Genomic DNA, 20907 nt, shown 5'->3' on the forward strand with positions numbered 1-20907 from the left:
TTGCATGTAATACACGAAAACATAGACATTGACAATCAAATTGAACGCACATGATGGGATCATAAATAGCTAGCTATTAGGTTATTTGGGATGGTGGAGAATAAACAAGATGATTGTATTTCAGGAGACTTTGTAGCGGACCTGAAGTGTGAAATTGAGTTAAGTGCAGAAGAGGTAGGGCACTTAGGGGTTCCAGACTGCGAGAGAGAGTTGTCTGTAGCCCCAGTGCCACCGCAGGAGGGAAGGGTTTTTCAGTGTGATGCTACCGAGGGGGTTCAGGAATAAGAGATAAGCCCTGAGAGGAATAGATGAAGGGTCATGCTACAGACCAACTAAAATAAATGGAAAGATATTCTCTTTAGATGCAATTGCTGCTTTCTTTCTTTTACTTTTTTGGTTGTTGCTCCGACTCCTCCACCAGTCCCCTGGCGTATGTAAGCCGATACCCATTTTCAAGTGGGTTACTTCATGTCCAGCACATCCACAAAAGAGAGCTCGGATAAAATAAACAAGAGTGAGTCGGATATCTCGGCAAGAATCTGTCACGGCTTCGGGGGGTTAATCACCTCCAGAAGGGGGCTTGGAGCGCTCTGTTGAAATGTAAGCCCCTGCTGGGGGAGAGCAGGGGAGCGGCGGCCAGCCTGTAGCCCGAGGCTTGGACGGCCATCCCTGGTGGGGTGGGGTTTAGGGGTTGTATTGATGGTGCCTTCCGCAGGTCAACAGAGGGGAAGAGCAGGTAGCCTAACCAAACCCCACAGCTTAGTGACCCAGTTAAAGAGTGTTTTAACATGTAAATGCTTTTTGTTAACCTCCAAGTTTTCACTGCTCTACTGTGTTTGATTTGCATCGTGTGCACTATATTTCCAACCCCGTATTCTCATATGTGGCATTTGGCACTAAATCATGTAGATGATGCTTTTGGTTTGGCATTTCTTTGAAAACTAGTTGCGGAGAGAAGTCAGTTTGTGTGAAAATAGAATGCTTTAGATCAGCTGAGAGGATTTACCTAAATTTAGTTAATGAATGAATAAATGTAATTTAACATAAGAAATTACTCATTGCTGAAATTATATTTTAAAATATTATGGATCTGTTTTATCTAAGAAAATATTAATACAAATACATTATTACAAAATTCAACCACCAGAACACATTTATCTAAGCAATGCACACAATTTAAAACTCAAGCAATTCAAAACTCTAAATTGTTAAGCATCTCACTTTTTAAATTGCAGATAAAATTTGCCTTGCATCAGTAGTTTGGTCATGTTGAATTGATTTTTCAGTAATTAAAGTTTGAAATATAGAATTTGTCTAGAGGCAAAGGTTGTAGTTTTATGAGAACCAGGCTCATAAGAGGCTTTTTGCAACCAAAATTCTTAGCCAAATAACAAAATCTAAATTAATACTACCACTGTTTCTCATTTGTTTTTCTGCACCAGTGCAACCAAGAATTTGCAGAAGTCCTTTCACCTTAAAATGTTATAATATTTCTTTCCTCCATTGACCCATCAGTTTCAATGTAGTTTTGATTGCCATGGGTTTTGTCGGTTTGAAATGATTAACAAGCAATTCATGCCCGCATACATGCCTCTTGCATTTCGAAAGCGTTTGCTGTGGCATGTGTTTGTGTATGTGTGTGTGTTGACCGCTGGTTGACCGCCTGTGGTCTGCTCTCTGGAGGTGAAGGTTTGACCCAGGGTAAAGGAAAGTGGGAGACAGAACTTCACGATAAAAGACCTGACCTCCCTCTTTGAGTCTGCTCAGAGAACTCCCAAACATTCAAAGCCCCATGGGTATGTCCCATAGTCACACAAACACACGCATACACACGCATAAGAATCCACCATATGCATGACAACAATTTTGTTCAGTGTGTCCTATGCGAAATTGTGAAATATGTGTGCATGTAGTGACTTCATTGTGAACAGCTTTTTTTGGAGACTGAATTCCAGTTTAGTAAGTCAGACCCAAAAATAGCTCAAAAGTTTGGCATCATCAGTGGAAGCATTTCTGATAGACATAAGATGATATCGCCACCCCAGATGGGATTCATAAAAGCCTGAAGATATAAAAGACCAATGATAGTCCCCTTAAATACTGTACTTATTTTGGAGGAAATACAAACAGTTCACTCAACAGCTCTACTTTCAACTTAAAGTATAAAATTTAGAACAATGCATACGTTAATATTGACAAATAATTAATATAACAATAGCAAAGATATAGTTAGAAGTTAAAGTAAAATTGAGGATCAATTTCTTTGCTTCTATGAGTTGTACAATATACCCATTATTGCAACATTTGCTACAATGTTATTTAACTTATACATAACATACTCATTTAGTAACTTTCACTTCATTTCTGATTAATGCAAGCCATACTATATAATAACTGCTTAGATATCTTTAATAATTGCATAGATATTGTAAGTAATGTCTCATGATGTGTTATTTTCATTTTTGTCTTTTTGTCTATGAACATAATTTTTAAGTCTCTGAGCATACTCATATATAGCAGTCTGTTACATACATAGAAAAAGTTTTAGTTCTGTGAATTTAAATATTGTTGTGGAATTTTCAGGGCAGTTGTGGTGATGGTATTGTCTGGGGTGACCATGTCTCAGTGTTTCAGTATTGATATGATGAGAGAACAGGATTTTTTAAAATATCTGCACAGTAACCATTTTGACCTGTTCCACTAATGCTACCCTGCAGTGTGGTTCTGCCATCCTGACCCCCCATGAAAGAGCCAATTCTTTGATTCAGAGACAAGACCCCTGCCACCACCATTGCAGTACCACACAGACTAATGTACTTAAGAGCCCCTCTAACAGGCGTGACTCCTGGGCCCCCTAATGTCCTGAGGGTGGGATAAATGGGGGGGGACGCGGGTTCGAGAACTACCGGACACTAGATGTACATGTACATGAAAACATAGATGTTTCAGAGTAGTAAACAAGCACCTGAAAGCCCAAAAATGCAAAACACTTGCTGTCAATGCTGAGTAATTGTTCCATTTCAGCACGATACAACACCAACAAATGTGGATTGCCTTTTTTTTTTTTTTTCCTCCAGCCCTTGGGGAGGAGTTATTCAATTGACATTTTTAGTGGATTTCCAATTAACCCATGACAACAGTTACCCATAAACCTTGTCTGCTCTTTACTTTTTGGCAAAACTATGAAAATGAGTTAAATATATGGCTCATTAGTTCCAGCACTTGGCCGTCAGAAGTCGTTATCAATTAATTCTAGTCTCCACTGAGAGCATGTGTTTATTTTGAATTAGGGCTTTTTGGTGGCAAGTATCGACACTGTCCATAAATTTTCCTACTTCCATCTGACTCATTTGGTTCTTTTTGTTGCTCAGTAGGCTTACACATAAACCACAGAAGTTTTTGAGACAAAGGTAATTTGCATGTGCTGTTCACCTCTGGAGCTTTATAGTCATGTTGTTTCAAGCCATCCAAAACAAAATTATTATTATTATTATTTTACTTTTGTTTCCTAGTTACAATCTAGTACAATTCAAAACTTGATTCTTGTTACTTGACTCACATGTTGCTTATCAGATATTTTCTGGCACACAACCCCCTTCTAAATGTAATGTTTATTCCTGTAAATGTTTAAATAGATTTAACAGAAAAAAATCTTTTGGATGCTTTGCTTCTTTGTTTATGCCAAGCGCAGTTCACCAAGCAGAGGTGGAAGTTTACAATGCACCAAGAGTTGAGGAAAGACAAAATTATAAGGAGAGAACTTACTAGCGGCTTCACACACCACGCAGACTTGTCCCCACGCAGGACGGTGAGATATCTGCTTTGCATTAAAACTTTTAAGAAATGTATAGATGGATGATACATTATAAAATGATAGCTGCTAATACTAATGGAGGATAGTGACGAATTTATATGTACACCAATGCGTCTACAATTTTTAGAGTTTAAATTATTTAGAATGTGCTATTGTGGCAATGCAGTGTTAAAGGTAATTTATTGCATGATTTTGTAGGAGTCATTTCCTCCCTGAGATTGACCGTGATGTTCTTAATGGTGGGAGGGTGCAACTTATGGTAAGAAATGTTATTTGGCTTGTGTGTACGTAAACCCTTACACTAATAAATGCTCATTGGATGCTTTGTTAATTAAATGTTATGTTAGGTTATAGTGGTACTCATACAAAGTACTTGCCACAATAATTGCTGCTGTTTTCAGCCCTATAAATACTTGTGTATGGGATAATATTTGTGTGTGTATTTGAGGTGGGTGTTTATGTAATTATGTACCTGGTTTTGTTTTCTCAGGCCAGTGCTGGCTGCAGAGGCGATGTAGATTCGAAAGCAAAGTTTATGGTTGACTCTACTGGTATCTCTCTGCCTCTTAACAGACATACTCAGGCTCGGAGACATTCAGTTGAACACACATATTTAACACACATTAAATATGTACTATAAATGAATTAATATAAATAAATCTCTCTCTCTCTCTCTCTCTCTCTCTCTCTCTATTTCTCTCTCTCTCTCTATCTCTCTCTCTATATATATATATATATATTCTAATTAAAATTAGAACAATTTGGTTTCATATCTTTGCCCTCTATTGATGATATCACAAGCAAAGCGCTTTTATTAAAAAAAATGAAACTCCCTTTTCCACCTGTTATTTAATACATTTGAATATATATTTTTTTTTACTATTCTTTATCTCTTTTTGTTTGCTAGTGCTCTGTAGTATCATCTCCACGCAGTTTATCCTTGTGAAAATGTATGAAATGTAAAACAATGGGATTAATTATGTGCACTGTGGACTTCACACATTGAAATGAGTTTGAGTCATGTCGGTCAAGTGCCAAATCAAATATTGCACTGCATAGACAGACAGACAGTGGGTGTGGGGTGAAGAGCACAATTGAAACTGACATGAATATATGAACATCATCCTCACTTGATAACGACGCCTACAATAAATCAGATCTCATTGTTCTGTTGCTGTGTTGTAGATAATGATATTGTACCTGTGTTTGAATGATTTTGCTTATATGCATGCATACAGTATGTGTCCATGTGTGTGTAGATGCACACGTCAGAGTGTGTGAGCTTAGCAGACAGGGTCGATGAGGGGACAGAGGGAATAATCTCTCTTTCAGCAGGAAACGGCCAGCAAGAGAGACCTCTGACAGCTCACTGAATAAGTGCTATCTCTGTCACACACACAAAGTGGGCTCTCCTGACAAAGATTCCACTGAGTGACACAAGCAGGGCTCAGCACATTTAACACAGTGATGCAGGACTGTGAAGGCCTTCCACTGTCTCTCCTAATGAAGCCAAATTGGATTCTGATGATGATTTGAAAATTAAATTCACGAGGATGCTGACAACCTGACTGACTCGCTGTCGGTCTAAATGACTGACTGTGCCGGGTCTTTCATAAGGAGGTATTTATAGGTGATTTATGGGAGTGATTGTAACGAAAGAAAAAGTACATTCTAAGGCTGTTTCTTGATAAATCAAAGCTCTTATCATGTTGGCAGGAGAAAATTGAAATAAATGGAAATTTTCCAAGATTCGTTTCCAAGTTGTCGTTTGCATGCATAATTCATTATTATTTCAGAAGCCATTGCAGTGACTTACATCCATCATGACCACAAATATTCCTTCTAATTTTCTGAAAGGAATGTTTTATTCTCATAGTGCATTATCCTGTCTGTTGTTTATCAGTTAACATAATACAACATTTCCCAATCCCTCATAGGCGTCTTGTCATTTGAATTGAATCAGTGTGGGCCATTGAGTCAGAGGTACGAAGTTGACAGGCTTAGTACTGCGTTCAGAATCTACTAAGGAATCCTTAAATACTACTTAGCTTTAATGCAACAAGATACCCTCTGCGGACTGGGGCAGAGCCATAAAGAACAGTTTAGGGAGCCATAAACGTTTTCATTATGTGTGTAGAAGGAAATCTCCTGATGCCTCGTTTTTGCCCTGGACCAAAGGTAATGGGAGCAAAATGACTGAAAACAATTTGTTTGGTCACAGCGATTAAGTGAGTGTGTGGCCGTTTTATTAAATATCTGCCCACAGAACTTGGGCAACAACATATGTCTCTTAATATAAACGTCCAGAGTTTGAAGTGTGATTTAATATCTAACACACACAGGCAAAGAACAACAAAGACAAATTAAGCAAAAACACAATTCTGTGTTAGGTAAACAGCTACCACATTTGTAAAATGTATTGAATTGATTAAGGGAAGAGTTACTTGGCGATGAAACTGCATTCTCTGTCCAGTGCTAATTTGGTCTTTGAAATAAAAATAATGTATTCATTTTATAAATTAATATTTCATCTTGTAGTGGGTAGTGACGTGGTGCATGGTAGCTTCTTGTGTCTGTGAAGATCTCCATATACAGTACCATTCTGTCTTACCACGTATGACTCCCTTGCCGAGTGTGGCCATGAATTCTACACGTGGAATGCATCAGCTACAGAAAAAAGCACACTTTGTTCTCTGTTTGAAAAAATAAAATAAAATCTGTGCTGAGCTCAATGTGGAATGGACACATTCGGGCCATAGCACATGGATGAGGACCATGATACCCTGCTGGGAGAGAGTTTCAAATGTTCAAATGTATACTCTATGCTAATATACTATAGCACTAAAGAGAGAGAGAGAGGTCTATCAAGTGTATATTTTAGATGATGTTTTTGCCTTCACTAGTTGATTTTAAATGGCTCTGCATTGTGACAAATTTTATTTTTTTTAAGTACAAATATTCCATGTAGTCTCTCTATTAATATAAGACAGTAAAAGCTATATGCATTAATATAAAATAATTAGCTAAATGCTGTTATAGTAGTTTTAGATTGAATATGTCAATACCCTTGCATAACTGAAGGTGCATTGCAATTGAAATATGGTCTTTGTTTTAACAGAAACCGAAGTGCCATCACCCAATAGAGTCAGTTCAGCTCCGATGAGGAACGCATCTCACAACCCGGTCCGATACAGTGGAGGCTGAGGTGGAGGAAAGAAAAGGGACAAATTGAACAAGTAAAATAGACAATTACATCAGCTTGTGTTTGTGGGATAATATTGATTCAGTTCTTTTGTTTTTGTTTTGGGTGTATATATATATATATATATATATATATATATATATATATATATATATATATATATATATCAGAGTGTGATGTATGTCTTGTTGATGTAAGCCCTTAACAAGACTTACAATGCACATTTGATCTCCACTGAAATTCCCTGCAGCTGCTGTTTTTACTAAATCCAGCTTCCTCTCCTGCAAATGAATTAGAAGCAATGGATGAGATATAGCCCAAATATCTGCAGGCGGTCACAGGATACGTATTGCTTTCAAGTATCACTCCATTTAACGTGTGCTCTGCGAGCCATGGAATGGATGGAAAGCATTTACAAATGACATGCTTAATATGCAGACAATGACAGGCAATAGAAACCAGCTCATTCCTGTTTTGATTCAGTGTAGTCTTTTTTTTTTTTTTTTGTCATTTCTTTGTGCTTTTCATAAAACCAAAACTAAAAGCTTTACATTTAATTTAAGTATATTTAATGAAAGTTATATATCAAAGATCCCGTCAATAAAATATTGGTTTTGTACACATTTCTGGCACAAACATTGTTAAAATTGTATCTGTTTGATAAAATGTTAAAAGCACAGGTCAAAAATCTATGGCAAACAGGTCCAAAATCCAGTAGAATAAATGCAAATATCAGTTTTACTATTAGACCGTTTTCTCTAGTGTTAATATCAAATATCAGTCTCTGTGTTTGTGTATTTTAATTTGGACATCAAAAAGCTGATTGAACTCACAAACACTGGTTGGAAAATAACTTTCTGGGCAGCAGTTTAGTGATCAAATAAATCTTGAGAAAAGGTCTTGTTAGTGAGAGTTTTGGCATTTTGTTTAGATAGGCCGCCCATAGGTCTTGTGTTGCTGGTCTCTGTTCATATATGAAAATTTGTTTACAGTGCACAAATAATTAGGATAAAAAGAGAAGAAAATGGTCCTTTTGAACAAAAGAAGGATTATATATAGATAGATCTGCAGTGTTGCATTAACAGAAAGTTTCCAAATTTCCACTTTTGCGAAAGGTTAGAATAGCGGACAGAATGACTGAATTTACAGGCTGGAAGCCAGCGGGTAATTCATGCCAGTTGTTACCCACAAAAAACATAGGCAAACCATGAGAGATAATCTTTTCGACTGCCAGCGAGAGCAGATCTGTACAGGGTAAGCAAGGGCCTTCAGAGCCATTTAAAACGTATTGGTTTGTTTGGGTTTGTAATAGACTACATTGTATTTAGCTACCCAGGAACACATTACAGGGAAAATAAATACTGCATTGACTAAATCCTTCAGCCATTTTGACATGAAGCAAAGGCTTCACACTAAAGTGAACAGGCCTTTCAAACCAAATTTCACTCGCTGGCCCAACCTGTGCAGCCCAATATATGCAGCTGGAAGGACTAACTGTGGCCAAGTCGTTTATTATCATTTTAATTAGTTAAGTGACTGCAAAGGCGTATGTACACAAACCCAGCTGACATGCTCATACTGACCTCTGACTTTCATCAGGGATTCATTCTGTCTTTCCTACATGAGAGAGAGAGAGAGAGAGAGAGAGAGAGAGAGGCAATAACCAATGGCAAACATGTCATTGGCCTAAAAGCCTCTTGTGGCCTTTACAAAAATGATTTAAGAAAGTAACAATGTAACAGTGTTCATAATGGAGGAAACTACAAACTTCTCTCTGATTCATATGTACCACTCTGACAGTGTGCTATTAAGATGATTCCTTAGTCATTATATTTACATTTTGCCACTTTTCATTTTATATATATATATATATATATATATATATATATATATATATATATATATATATATATATATATATATATTTACAGTTGAAGTCATTCAAACTAATTTTTTTAACCACTCCACAGATTTCATATTAGCAAACTATAGTTTTGGCAAGTCGTTTAGGACATCTACTTTGTGCATGACACAAGTAATTTTTCCAGCAATTGTTTACAGACAGATTGTTTAACTTTTAATTGACTATATCACAATTCCAGTGGGTCAGAAGTTTACATACAGTCCTATATCGACATAACCTGAAAGGCTGCTCAGCAAGGAAGAAGCCACTGCTCCAAAACTGCCATAAAAAAGCCAGACTACAGTTTGCAAGTGCACATGTGGACAAAGATCTTACTTTCTGGAGAAATGTCCTCTGATCTGATGAAAAAAAAAAAATGTAACTGTTCGGCCATAATGACCATTGTTATGTTTGGAGGAAAAAGGGTGAGGCTTGCAAGCTGAAGAACACCATCCCAACCGTGAAGCATGGGGGTGGCTGCATCATGTTGTGGGGGAGCTTTGCTGCAGGAGGGACTGGTGCACTTCACAAAATAGATGGCATCATGAGGAAGGAAAATTATGTGGATATATTGAAGCAACATCTCAAGACATCTGCCAAGAAGTTAAGCGCTGTCGAAAATGGGTCTTCCAAATGGACAATGACCGCAAGCATACCTCCAAAGTTGTGGCAAAATGGCTTAAGGACAACAAAGTCAAGGTTTTGGAGTGGCCATCACGAAGCCCTGACCTCAATCCGATAGAAAATTTGTGGGCAGAACTGAAAAAGCATGTGCGAGCAAGGAGGCCTACAAACCTGACTCAGTTACACCAGTTCTGTCAGGAGGAATAGGCCAAAATTACTGCAACTTATTGTGAGAAGCTTGTGGAAGGCTACCCAAAACGTTTGACCCAAGTTAAACAATTTAAAGGCAATGCTACCAAATACTAACAAAGTGTATGTAAACCTCTGACCCACTGGGAATGTGATGAAAGAAATAAAGCTGAAATAAATCATTCTCTCTACTATTATTCTGACATTTCACATTCTTAAAATAAAGTAGTGATCCTAACTGACCTAAGACAGGGAATGTTTTCTACAATTAAATGTCAGGAATTGTGAAAAATTGAGTTTAAAAACTTCTGACTTCAACTGTATATATATTATAATTGTATCTCATTGCAAGCCTGTAAGGCTGACTTCCAGAATGCACCCATACAATTTTGAGGTAACAGAATGAATATTATTTCTGATGAAGACTTTGTGTTTATGAATACTTTATTGCAGTTTGTTAAAAAAGTTAGTTGAGAAATTATAGTTTAAAGCAGGCCTTCAAAATAATACAAAATGTAAAAATTTTACATAATGATAAAAAATATAAAAACTGAATTAAGTGCCAATTTAAGAACATTTTGCTCTCTTATATGGCAATAAAAAGTGTTTTCTGTTGTTTTAATTATTTCACTGCATACATTTTCACATAAATCTAAATGTAATTTGTATACGATTTTTTTTTATTCTTTTTTTTTTTTCCAATGGATTTATGTTCTTAACTGAGTGAAATCAGACCATAAGTCTTTCATGAGCTTTACTTATAATATGCAGTCAAAATTTCAACAAACCACACAGAATTTCTCACATTTTTCCCTCAGCAAGGGTCCAAATACAAGGTCATTTCAGAACCTTAATAAGAACCCCCTGCTACTTAAGAGCGTCCCTATTTATTTTCATTTTTTTCCAAGAGTGGCACCATCAACCCCCAAGCATTGTAAGTGACCCTTAAGATATGGCTAGCATGGCAGGTGGTATGATTTGCTGGCAGAGGGGAGAGAGCTTCTTGATGTGTGATCTCTTATGGACTTTGGACTGAGGGTGGTATCCGATGACGCCTTTCCTGTTTTAAATACAAACGTTCAGGTGGTCGCAAAATCATTTTGCTGCCGGCTTTTATATTCTGGCATCCAAAAAAAGACTGCTTATTAGCCTCATGCTTACTGTGTGATGGTCATATTTCTAAAGATGGAGACTGTTTGGAGTTTCTTAAAGTGTTATAATAGCCATTATTAATTTATTCTGGTAATAGAGTGTAAAAAGAGAAGTTACAAAATCAGCAGAATTCGTGTCGTTTAATATGTAAAATAGGACCATTTTAAAATTGCGCGTATATGAGGCTAGAATTTAAACATGCCAATGTTTTGGTAACATGTAGCCTATTACAAGAAATTTCCTAAAGAAGAAAATCTCTAAAAAATCATTAGCTTAATACTGTGTGACAATTGTATTTAATTGTGTTACAGTAACATTTCATTTGTTTTGCACTGTGTTCTATATTAATTATTTGCAATGATTATGACGACATCACAAATTGGCCTGGGCCTCCTTTCTCAATAACGATTGATCTTAGCGGTTAAGAGCGTTTTCTAGGAGCGTTTCTATTGTATTCTGCTCGTCATTGTAACTTCATTATATTTGTGAGTAACTTTACAATCATTTAAAATTTACCTCGCTAATATTTTTTAGAAAATATTTTCTAATATATTCAACCTAATTAACTACATATTTACATATTGTTTAACAAAAATTTTGTGCAGAATGATCTATTTCTTTTTACACAGTCTGCTTCCATAATCAGGTGTGCATGTGTAATATTTCGTTTTCACAAATTTCTCTTGATATGAAAGCTTCCAGGATTAGTGAAGACGGCGGAGGCCCTGTGTATGATCCTGCAAGCATTCATTGAATATTACGAGGTTCACCGTGTTATCACACAGCGCAAAATAAGGAGACGTTTAGAAGTTGCGCTTTAGGGAAATTCACCAATAAATCGGAGGTCTGCTCTACTCCCAAAAATGTGCGGTGCTACACAACTTGTAGTGCCTGGAGAGCGCCTTTGGGTGTCAGATAGGAAGAGGAGACAAGGATAATGAGCCAATATATACAGACGATTTTCATGCAATTATTTACTTTTTTCTTCTCTCTCTGATTTTAATTTATACAGTTGCATCAATCATGCCACCATGCACTTTGCTGTTACAAACTAGTCCACACAAATAACTTTATTTGTTTACTAATTAATCTATTCATCCATTTATATAGACTATTTTATGCATTTTGTTATTCTTATTCTTAGTTCAAATAAAAATAAATAAAATGGTATCCTGATATTAAAGTTTAAGCATAAAGTGTAACTATATTTAAATTGTATCAGGTGTAATTTCCTGTTTGTCCTGGTGTCTGCATAAGTCTGTGTCCTTACAATGCTCTTAGCGCTGTAGGACTACTCCAGAGCACTCATAAATCTACCAGCATTTTCAAGTACCACTTAAGTTACGATGCTTTTGGAAAAATTAAGATGAACTACTTTTTTTTTATTCTATGATCTAGCCTACTAGGCTTACAATGATTTGGGGAAACAGGCCCTGTTGGACTTTTCCAGTTGCTATTCTGACTTCATAGGGCCTGTAAATACTGTTGAAAATAAGTAGGAGTGAAGATAATATTTAAAATATAATATTTATGGATAAAAATTTTGTATTTTAGAAACGTATGTAAACTTTTTAAACATCATCTATTTATTTAAAATCAGTTAAAAGAAAGTGAATAGTTTGATATGTAGACAAATAGTATGAAACTAGTTGGCTAGTTATTTGTATGGTGCATCTGCATCAGAAAATTATAATTCCGGGTTCACCATCAAATCATCATCAACAAATAATCAAGCAATTAAAAAAACAGTAGACCTAATATTAAATGGCTTATCAGATGTCTGTGTCGAAGCAGTTAGTTTCCTATGTACACTAAATTCTCTAATAAGAAAATGATTAATAGTTATCAAAATAATGTTATAATAATGTTGTAATTATAACAATAGAAAGAAAATATTATCAAAAATGTACTTTTTGCTGGAAAGTTATTTTTAAGTTTTACTCCTATTTCAATGTCTTTGTTACATCTGTCATTACAACTTTTCAAATAAAAAAAAGAATGCAAAACATCTGAAGTTTAGATCTTAGATCCAAAAGCATCTAAAGATTTATTTAGTCTCTAAACTGTTGTTTAAATATGTACAATTTGTAATGTTTTAAATAGCCTGTTATTTACGAATACCTTTATCTATATAAAAATGTCAACATTGCGCACTTTAATCGGATTAATCCGTTAAAAAACCAAGAATATCCACACATATTTAAAAGGAAAGAAAGTGTAATTGCTTCATTTCTGGTCATCGCAGAGTTTCATAAATCTTATTTATTGTGGATGTGCGCGTGGGTGGAGTTTCAACTTCTCCATATTCAGAAGTTGGGTGGTTGCTTGAAGCTCCCTCTCTCTACAGTATAAAGAGAGGCCCTCGGTCTCTTTAAAACAAGACAAATGAACGGCTTGTGCAAATAATTGGCTGTATTGCTTCATTTTTGACATCACCAAAATATTTATGGTGTCCTTTGATGCGCTTCATGCTTGAGACGAGGCCAGAGGACGATGATGGAATATTTGAGCGACAAGTTCGCCTTGAAAAGTCAAGCGATTAAAGGCAGCGATTACTACATGGACCAGGTCATGGAGACTTTAGACAATGTGCAGTACTACAAGACAACACCTAAATGCGTTCAGGCCTTCTCGATGCAGAGCAATGATCACCACAGCACGATGGACAGGTCTTCTCCATGTGACAACCAAAACAGTAAGTTTTGATTTAAGGAAAAAAAAGAAAAGAAAGAAAGAAAGAAACTTTTGTCTTTGAAACATGTGAAATGTAATAGAAAAATATTTTTAACCCATATAATCACCCCAAAAATAATCAGTAAACCTACGAGATTTTTGTTTTAATATGAGGGGGGAAAAAAAGCCCATTGCGCAATTTTGCATATTCTGACAAGAAATTTTAGTTTCTTTTTTACTGTTGAGTAGTTGATTGTCCTGAAATAGCCTATATAAGAACTTTAGATAAAATGAAGCACATTTCACGTTTAACTAATCATTTAAATTTAAATTATTCTAAATATTATTCACAAATATTCTAAATATTTAAGTTATGTGTAGCTAAAGTTGCAGTGTTGCTGTAAAGTTGAGCATATTTTCCTCCATTTGGTAGTTTTAAATAAACTTCTTTAGCCTTTTAAATAAGCCCTATAATTATTATGCCTACTTATGAAAACACTGATCTTTTATTTTTATTAGTTTAATTAAAATTAAATTCACACTTTCATTAATGTCATTAAGCAACATAATACAATGCTTAACAGGTCAGTAATACACCGAGACATACATCAAAACAACATGCAAACATATGAATGTCAAAGTTTTATACTCGATATGAACTAAAGATGTTACGCATTATATAACGCAATAATATTTGTTAAAGTTATTAATACAAATTATAATAAAATGTTTCCATTACATGACATATATTTAAGCTTCTTTCTTTGCACTAAGGAATATTTAAATTATTAATAATGACTGTAGGCGTGAGTTACTGCGCTCCTAAAACTGAGGACAGCAGCCTGCATCCGATGGAGAACTGTTGCAACATCAGAGCCTCACCGGTCACAACCGCACCTGAGAAAACCGACTTAGACGAGCTCGGTGAAAAATGTGACAGTAACGTGTCGAGCAGCAAAAAGAGACGCCACCGCACAACCTTCACGAGTGCTCAACTAGAGGAACTAGAGAAAGTCTTCCAGAAAACCCATTATCCAGATGTATACGTGAGAGAACAGCTGGCCATGAGAACAGAGCTCACGGAGGCCAGAGTACAGGTAACTAAAATTCTACACATTTCCGAAATTCCGAGACTTCATACTTTTTAATGTGTTATTGTTATTCTTATTTAAAACAAATTCTCCATCAAATTCAAATCTAGTTTGAGGATACATTATCATCACGAGGACAACATTTTGCCATTTAATTTTCATTTAGAATAAATCTCTTGATTCCTCATGCATAAGCCTACGGCTTGCTATAGATTACAGTACAATTTATGACCTACACATTGTAAATCTAATTAGCTGACCTTTCTTAGATTTTTCAAGGCACTCGGTTTGCATGCTTTTTACAAGTAAACATACTTATTTGGCTCAAGTAAACTGAACTTAAGTAACGTTAACTAGTTACAAGTAAATTGAACTAATCTGTGATTAAAGTATCCTTGTGTTAAATTATTTAAACTGGGTTATAACATGTATTATACAGTGTAAAGGAATTTATGACTGGACTCTAGGTTAGCCATTTGGCACATTGGATTCTACTCAGTACTTCTTAGTGAATATAAATCTGCACTTTTGTCAAATACAATTGAGTAAAGAAAAACTGCTTAAACTTAACATGCTCCAATTTCACCAGAGGTGACATTAATCACCCTCATGGTGACTTCAGACAAATCGCAGTTATCAGTCAGCTACAACAAAACAACAACAATAGTCATAAGAATTAAAATTACATACATTAAAAAAATAAATAAAAAATAAATAAATAAAATAAATATCTCTCTCTCTCTATATATATGTTATTTTTCTACATAAGTTTCCTTGTTTTAGACAAACATGCATAATCTATTCAAGAGCAAGGGCTTATGGGTATTCCACACAGCCGCAATTTTGTACTTGATAATTTTGAGTCAGTCATACTCAATGCCAAAGTTTAAATAATGTACATTTTTGAGTTATGATTCCAAAATGTGACAAATTACTGTTTAATTAGGACCACTTAAAAGTGTTTTTTATTAATTGCAACTTTAGGATTTAGAGAGTAACGGTAACTTAATTAAAACTAGTAAGAATAGTAAAAACTTAAGCTTAAGTTGAGTAAACTATTTTTTTTTTGTTTTTTTTTTTGTTTTTTTTACAATTTAAGATTACTATTAGTATTTACAGGGCATTTATTTAAGATTAATGGACACTCGTAGGCTACTAGAATAATAAAGCATTGTGAAATCACAGCAAATCTTTATTTCCGTGCGTGTTTGCTACAGAGAGTTCAAGTTTGTAACTATGTCTCAACTGATTAACTCATCGTCTCACAAACCTGTAATTAATTATGGCTTCACAATTACTACAATAGCCTACACCAAATAGTATCAATAATAGGCTACTTACTGACGACTCACAATCAAACAAAATAACACTTCAGTGTAACTTCAGTTATTAGGCGACATCATCCGAGTCACTTCAGATTTCTTCTATAAAATTGGGCTACATAAAAATTTATTTTCCAATATTTAATCAATTATTTAACATCGAGGAAAAATAACTCTACTACTCTCTTTCTTTGAAGGTATGGTTTCAGAACAGAAGAGCCAAGTGGAGGAAGAGAGAGAGATATGGACAGATCCAGCAGGCCAAAAGTCACTTTGCAGCGACGTATGACATATCAATGCTGCCCCGAACAGACAGTTATTCACAGGCGAGTGACTTTCTTTATTTCTTTGATTTCCTTTATTATTATCCTCAGACTGAGACTTATCTAAAGACACAAATATAAAAAATCAATAGACTTAACTTGACCGATCATTTTTAATTATATGCATTGGCTATAGGTTCACACTTCCCAAATGCGAACGCACGACTCGTAACTCCAACTCAGCTTTATTATTGTGTACAGACTTTATTTTGCGTTTGGCCTAAATTAATAAATAATGCACATCAGTTTGTCCGTTTTTCCACTATTTTTAACATCCACACGTTATGTAGGCTAATAGGTTTCATGATTTAGATTTTAATTATCCGATTACATTCTATACGCATTCAAAATATTTGACTGAATTTTCGCTAATAGCGCATGGTCCTCCTTGCGCAAACACTAGGCATGAATTAACAACAACTGTTAGCAACGCCTTTCTAACCTTATTTTGACGAATAGAGTCCACTAGTCAGGCCGCAAAACGTAGTCTCACGTTAACTGTCAGAAGTTGTTGGGAGATGAAGATTTAGATGGCACTGCGGGACCCCAGTTTCCTTTATCCTAGAGCGGTTTCCACTTGGTTTATATTCTTCGCTCATGTGTTTTCCATATTCACATAAAAAACAGCGTCTGCCTTAATATGAGATTATGACAGCTCCTTATTACACTGGGCATACCAAGGAGAGAGGGAGGGTGCTAAGCAAGATTGCAGTGCTTGTGTTTGTCTTATTCCCGTCACATGTATACAGTCAGAATTATAATGTGGATTTTTGTGGGCTGCTGCATGGTTTGTTTTTTAAAGCCTGGTCTGGATTTATTTAAAGTCTTGGACATAATTGAATATGCAATTTAATTAAGTCTGATATATATATATATATATATATATATATATATATATATATATATATATATATATATATATAACATTTCTTTCACTGTGGATATTTTGCTCTATGAGTTCCTGATGTTGTCTCTCTCAAACCCCCCCTATTAGCATAGTGTCTAAAGAAAATTGTCACTTAACCTAAATGTGGTAAACTCTAAAAGAGCTGTTTTTTGGACAACAAAGTATTATTTTGTAATAGAGTTGTTACTAACAAAAGTCTTTTTAACTGTCTGATTAGGTAGAAACACACTGTAAAAATTTCTGCATGATCTAACCTATTTTGTTGGTGTAACCTAATGTTGTCTGGTTAATTCAGTCATATTAAAATATTTGTTACTTGAATACAACTTGTTAATTTAGTGGTTACCACATGACACACATTTTTATCTGACAAAACTTTTTTCAGTGTAGCTTGTTTTGGAAACAACTGTATGTATGTTTACTTTTTTGTATTAAAGTGGAAGTTTGCTGATATGGTTTGATTGACATTCAAATGCTGTCTTTGTTTGATTTTACATTATTCCGCCTTTCCCTGACCACACAGATTCCCAACAACTTGTGGACAGGTCCAACTCCAGGCAGCTCTGTAGTCTCTTCCTGCATGATCCCACGAGGTTCCCCTCCCTGTGTGACATCCCCCTACCCCCACTCACCGCGGGCCAGTGAGCATGGTTATGTGGGTTTCCCCAATCACCAGCAAAACCAGTTTGGAGTTAATCACGTGTCTCTCAACAACTTCTTTTCCGATTCACTTCTGGCTCATTCACCAACCAGTCATGGCACATTTGAAACCAAACCAGAGTTTGAACGACGGTCGTCCAGCATTGCTGTACTGCGTATGAAGGCTAAGGAACATACAGCCAACATATCCTGGGCTATGTGAACTCTGAACCTGTTCTAATAGTGCAGACCTGAACAGTTAATTTTTTAAATAACAAGCCATAGTTGTGGTCTCCAGACTGCCCAAAAAAAGACTATGAATCGGTGGTTGCCCAAGTGACAAACAAAGCATAATATTGTGTAAAAGACTGATTCTCTTTCCTTTTTTTTTGTAACAAAGATATCAGCAATAATATAGATAGAATATTTTATTTGGAGTTTTCTGTCTTCCAGGAATGATTGTTTACAGAAACCTCTTAATTTCCTTGAAACCTCTTAATTAAACAGTGATTTTCATATTTTTTGTCCAAAATCCAAAAACAGCCTAGTCCTTCAAGAGCAAGGCTCATTCGAGACTTGCCAATTTGCCAACAGATGCTTCAGCAAATAATCCAGCACTTTGAGAACAATATTCCCCAAAGACCAAGGATGTAACCACCAATTCAGGATTGGAGGGGTTATTAATTTAATAATCAACCATGGAAATGCAGCCACAGATGCAAGTTAAAGAGCACCTATTATGGTTTTTATACCTGCCTAATGTTGTTTTAAAGGTCTCATACAATAAATTTTCATGCATCCAAGGTCAAAAAACACTATAATTTGCTCATAATTTAAATTGCAGCATTACCTTTTTTTTCCCAGTGTCAAAAACGACTCGTTCAATGATCCGTTCTAAAGGATTCATTCTAAACTCCTTTCAGGAAGCCTACTCTGCTCTGATTGGTCAGATGTCCCAGTCTGTTGTGATTGGTCTATCGCTTAGTGTAGTGTTTGAGGGCGGGTCAAAGCTGTTCACGAGCAGCCAATAAAGACCAGAGGCGGGTTTTGTGTTACCAAATTATGTAGGTTAGTACAGGAAGTAAGTCTGGAATTACTAATGACTAAGTTAGTAACCAGAATAAGTCTGGTGTTCAGAATCGGTTCTTTCTTTTGGGAGTCAATAACTCTATTTGTTGTGCACTTTGATTTTTGAAACTTTGCAGACATTTTTAAATTCACAAACAGCTATATAACACACTACATGAAAGGTAATATTTGAAAAACCATAATAGCTGCTCTTTAAGACTTTACTATGCAAAGCAGAAGCCCTACATCAACACTGTCCAGGAGCGCTGCCGACTTCTCTGGGCTCGGTCTCATCATAGATGGAAAGTAGAACGGTGGAACCATGTTTTTTGGTCCGATGAGGCCACATTTCAAATAGTTTTTGAAAAACAGCTGTCATGTTCTCCAGGCCAAAGAGGAAAAGGACCAACAAGCTGTTATCAGCGTCAGCTCCAAAAGCCAGTGTCTGTATGGGCCAGGAGTGTCAGTGCCCATGGCATGGGTAACTCACACATCTGTGAGGGCACCATTAATGCAGACAGATATGTACATATTTTATAGCAGCATATACTGCTATCCAGCACCATCTTTTCCAGGGACATCCCAGAAGTTTCAGTAGGACAACTTCAAACCACGTACTGGCCGAATAAGCAGAGAGTACTGGTGCTGGATTGGCCTGCCTGCAGTCCTGACCATCTCCAATTGAGAATGTGTGGTGCATTATGAAGCGCACAATACGGCAACGAAGACCCCATACAATTGTGCAGCTGAAGACCTGCATAATGGATGAATGGGGGAAAATTCCACTTTTTAAACTTAAACTTGTGTCTTCAGTAAACACTCGAGAGTGCCAACTGTTTTTGGAGTGTGTTGCAATCATCTGATTTGAAATTACTGTACATTAAAAAAAAAAAACGATGAAATTCACAAGGTAAAACATCATATAATGTTTAGTTGTAGTGCTTTCAATATAGCAAAGGGTGAATATAATTTACAAATCTCTCCTTTTTGTTTTTATTAGCATTTTTCAAACTGTCCCAACTTTTCGGAATTGGGGTTCTACATGGTCATCATCTCTCTTTTGTTTACTTGTCATTTCTCTGGATGCAGAGCATCAGTGTAACCCTAATTTTATTGAAAAACTGATGGTGCAGCACATATGAGGCAGAAGATCCCACCACACTCAGCTGCAGATGAGATCCATCAGCAGGCCGAAAGGGTTTGACCCTCTGGGGTGAGTCACAGTCATTAATAAAGACCCTCACATGTTTGGGGGAGTGAACCACACGAAGGAGATGGATCTCTTTGTTGCCCCACATTCCAGCCCAGCACTTGGATTTTAAAATAAAATCTTAAAGCATAAAGCTTTAGATACCGATGCGTAAGAAAAAATATTAACTGTGCATAAGATAACCCTTAGGGTTAGGGTTAACCCTACCCCTATTTTGTCTTTGATTTGTCTTTAAAATATCCAAATAGATCTGACTCAGATTTGTTTCAGCTGTTGTGATTAGGTGGTAATAAAGTCCTATGAATAAAAAAATTAAGAGAAAATTATTAGGTCTTTTTTACATTTAGACCAACTCCTTATTTAGGTTTAGGCTAACCCTAACCCACAAAGAAAACTCTTTTTCAATTTTAGAACCAAACTAAACCAAATCCTAACACACACAAAAGCACTTTGTTAATCTTATACTAAACAATGTCCCTGAATGTCTCCAGCAGGAGGTTTGCTCAGATTTATCAAATTTTTGGGGATACATTTGTCCCCAAACTAGCTAAGTGCATACTCATCATCCACGCACCCACATTCACATAAAGCACAGTAACAATCTGGTTTCCTATCTGTCACTCACTCGATGTTGTGTCGATGTAGTGACACTAGGGGTCATTCTTGGGAGCTCCGAACACCTCTGCTTTTTGAAAAAAGGCCAATGGGAATTGGTGAATGGAATTTGCATGCCACTCCCCTGGACATACGAGTATAAAAGGAGCTGGTATGCAACCACTCATTCAGATTT

At 36.0% G+C, this 20907-nt stretch overlaps 1 protein-coding gene and 1 pseudogene across 1 annotated transcript; both read left to right on the forward strand.

Moving 5' to 3' along the window:
- LOC127416720 (leucine-rich repeat and IQ domain-containing protein 1-like) overlaps positions 1–7018 on the forward strand; it is a 57508-nt pseudogene extending 50490 nt beyond the window's left edge.
- Positions 7019–13281: 6263 nt separating this feature from the next.
- On the forward strand, positions 13282–20394 carry LOC127417311 (ALX homeobox protein 1-like). Its single transcript, XM_051657249.1, has 4 exons — positions 13282–13579; positions 14362–14654; positions 16168–16296; positions 17724–20394. Exons 1-4 carry the CDS (start codon positions 13378–13380, stop codon positions 18060–18062), a joined length of 963 nt encoding a protein of 320 aa, XP_051513209.1. The 5' UTR covers positions 13282–13377; the 3' UTR covers positions 18063–20394.
- The last annotated feature ends 513 nt before the right edge of the window (positions 20395–20907 follow it).

The sequence above is a fragment of the Myxocyprinus asiaticus genome, chromosome 26 (genome assembly GCF_019703515.2).
Source record: "Myxocyprinus asiaticus isolate MX2 ecotype Aquarium Trade chromosome 26, UBuf_Myxa_2, whole genome shotgun sequence".
Classification (NCBI taxonomy): domain Eukaryota; kingdom Metazoa; phylum Chordata; class Actinopteri; order Cypriniformes; family Catostomidae; genus Myxocyprinus; species Myxocyprinus asiaticus.

Coding starts and splice junctions, on each gene's coding strand:
- LOC127417311 (XM_051657249.1), top strand. CDS start 13,378: ATGATGGAATATTTGAGCGACAAGTTCGCCTTGAAAAGTCAAGCGATT. Junction 13,580..14,361: donor TCCATGTGACAACCAAAACA/GTAAGTTTTGAT, acceptor TAATGACTGTAG/GCGTGAGTTACTGCGCTCCT. Junction 14,655..16,167: donor TCACGGAGGCCAGAGTACAG/GTAACTAAAATT, acceptor CTTTCTTTGAAG/GTATGGTTTCAGAACAGAAG.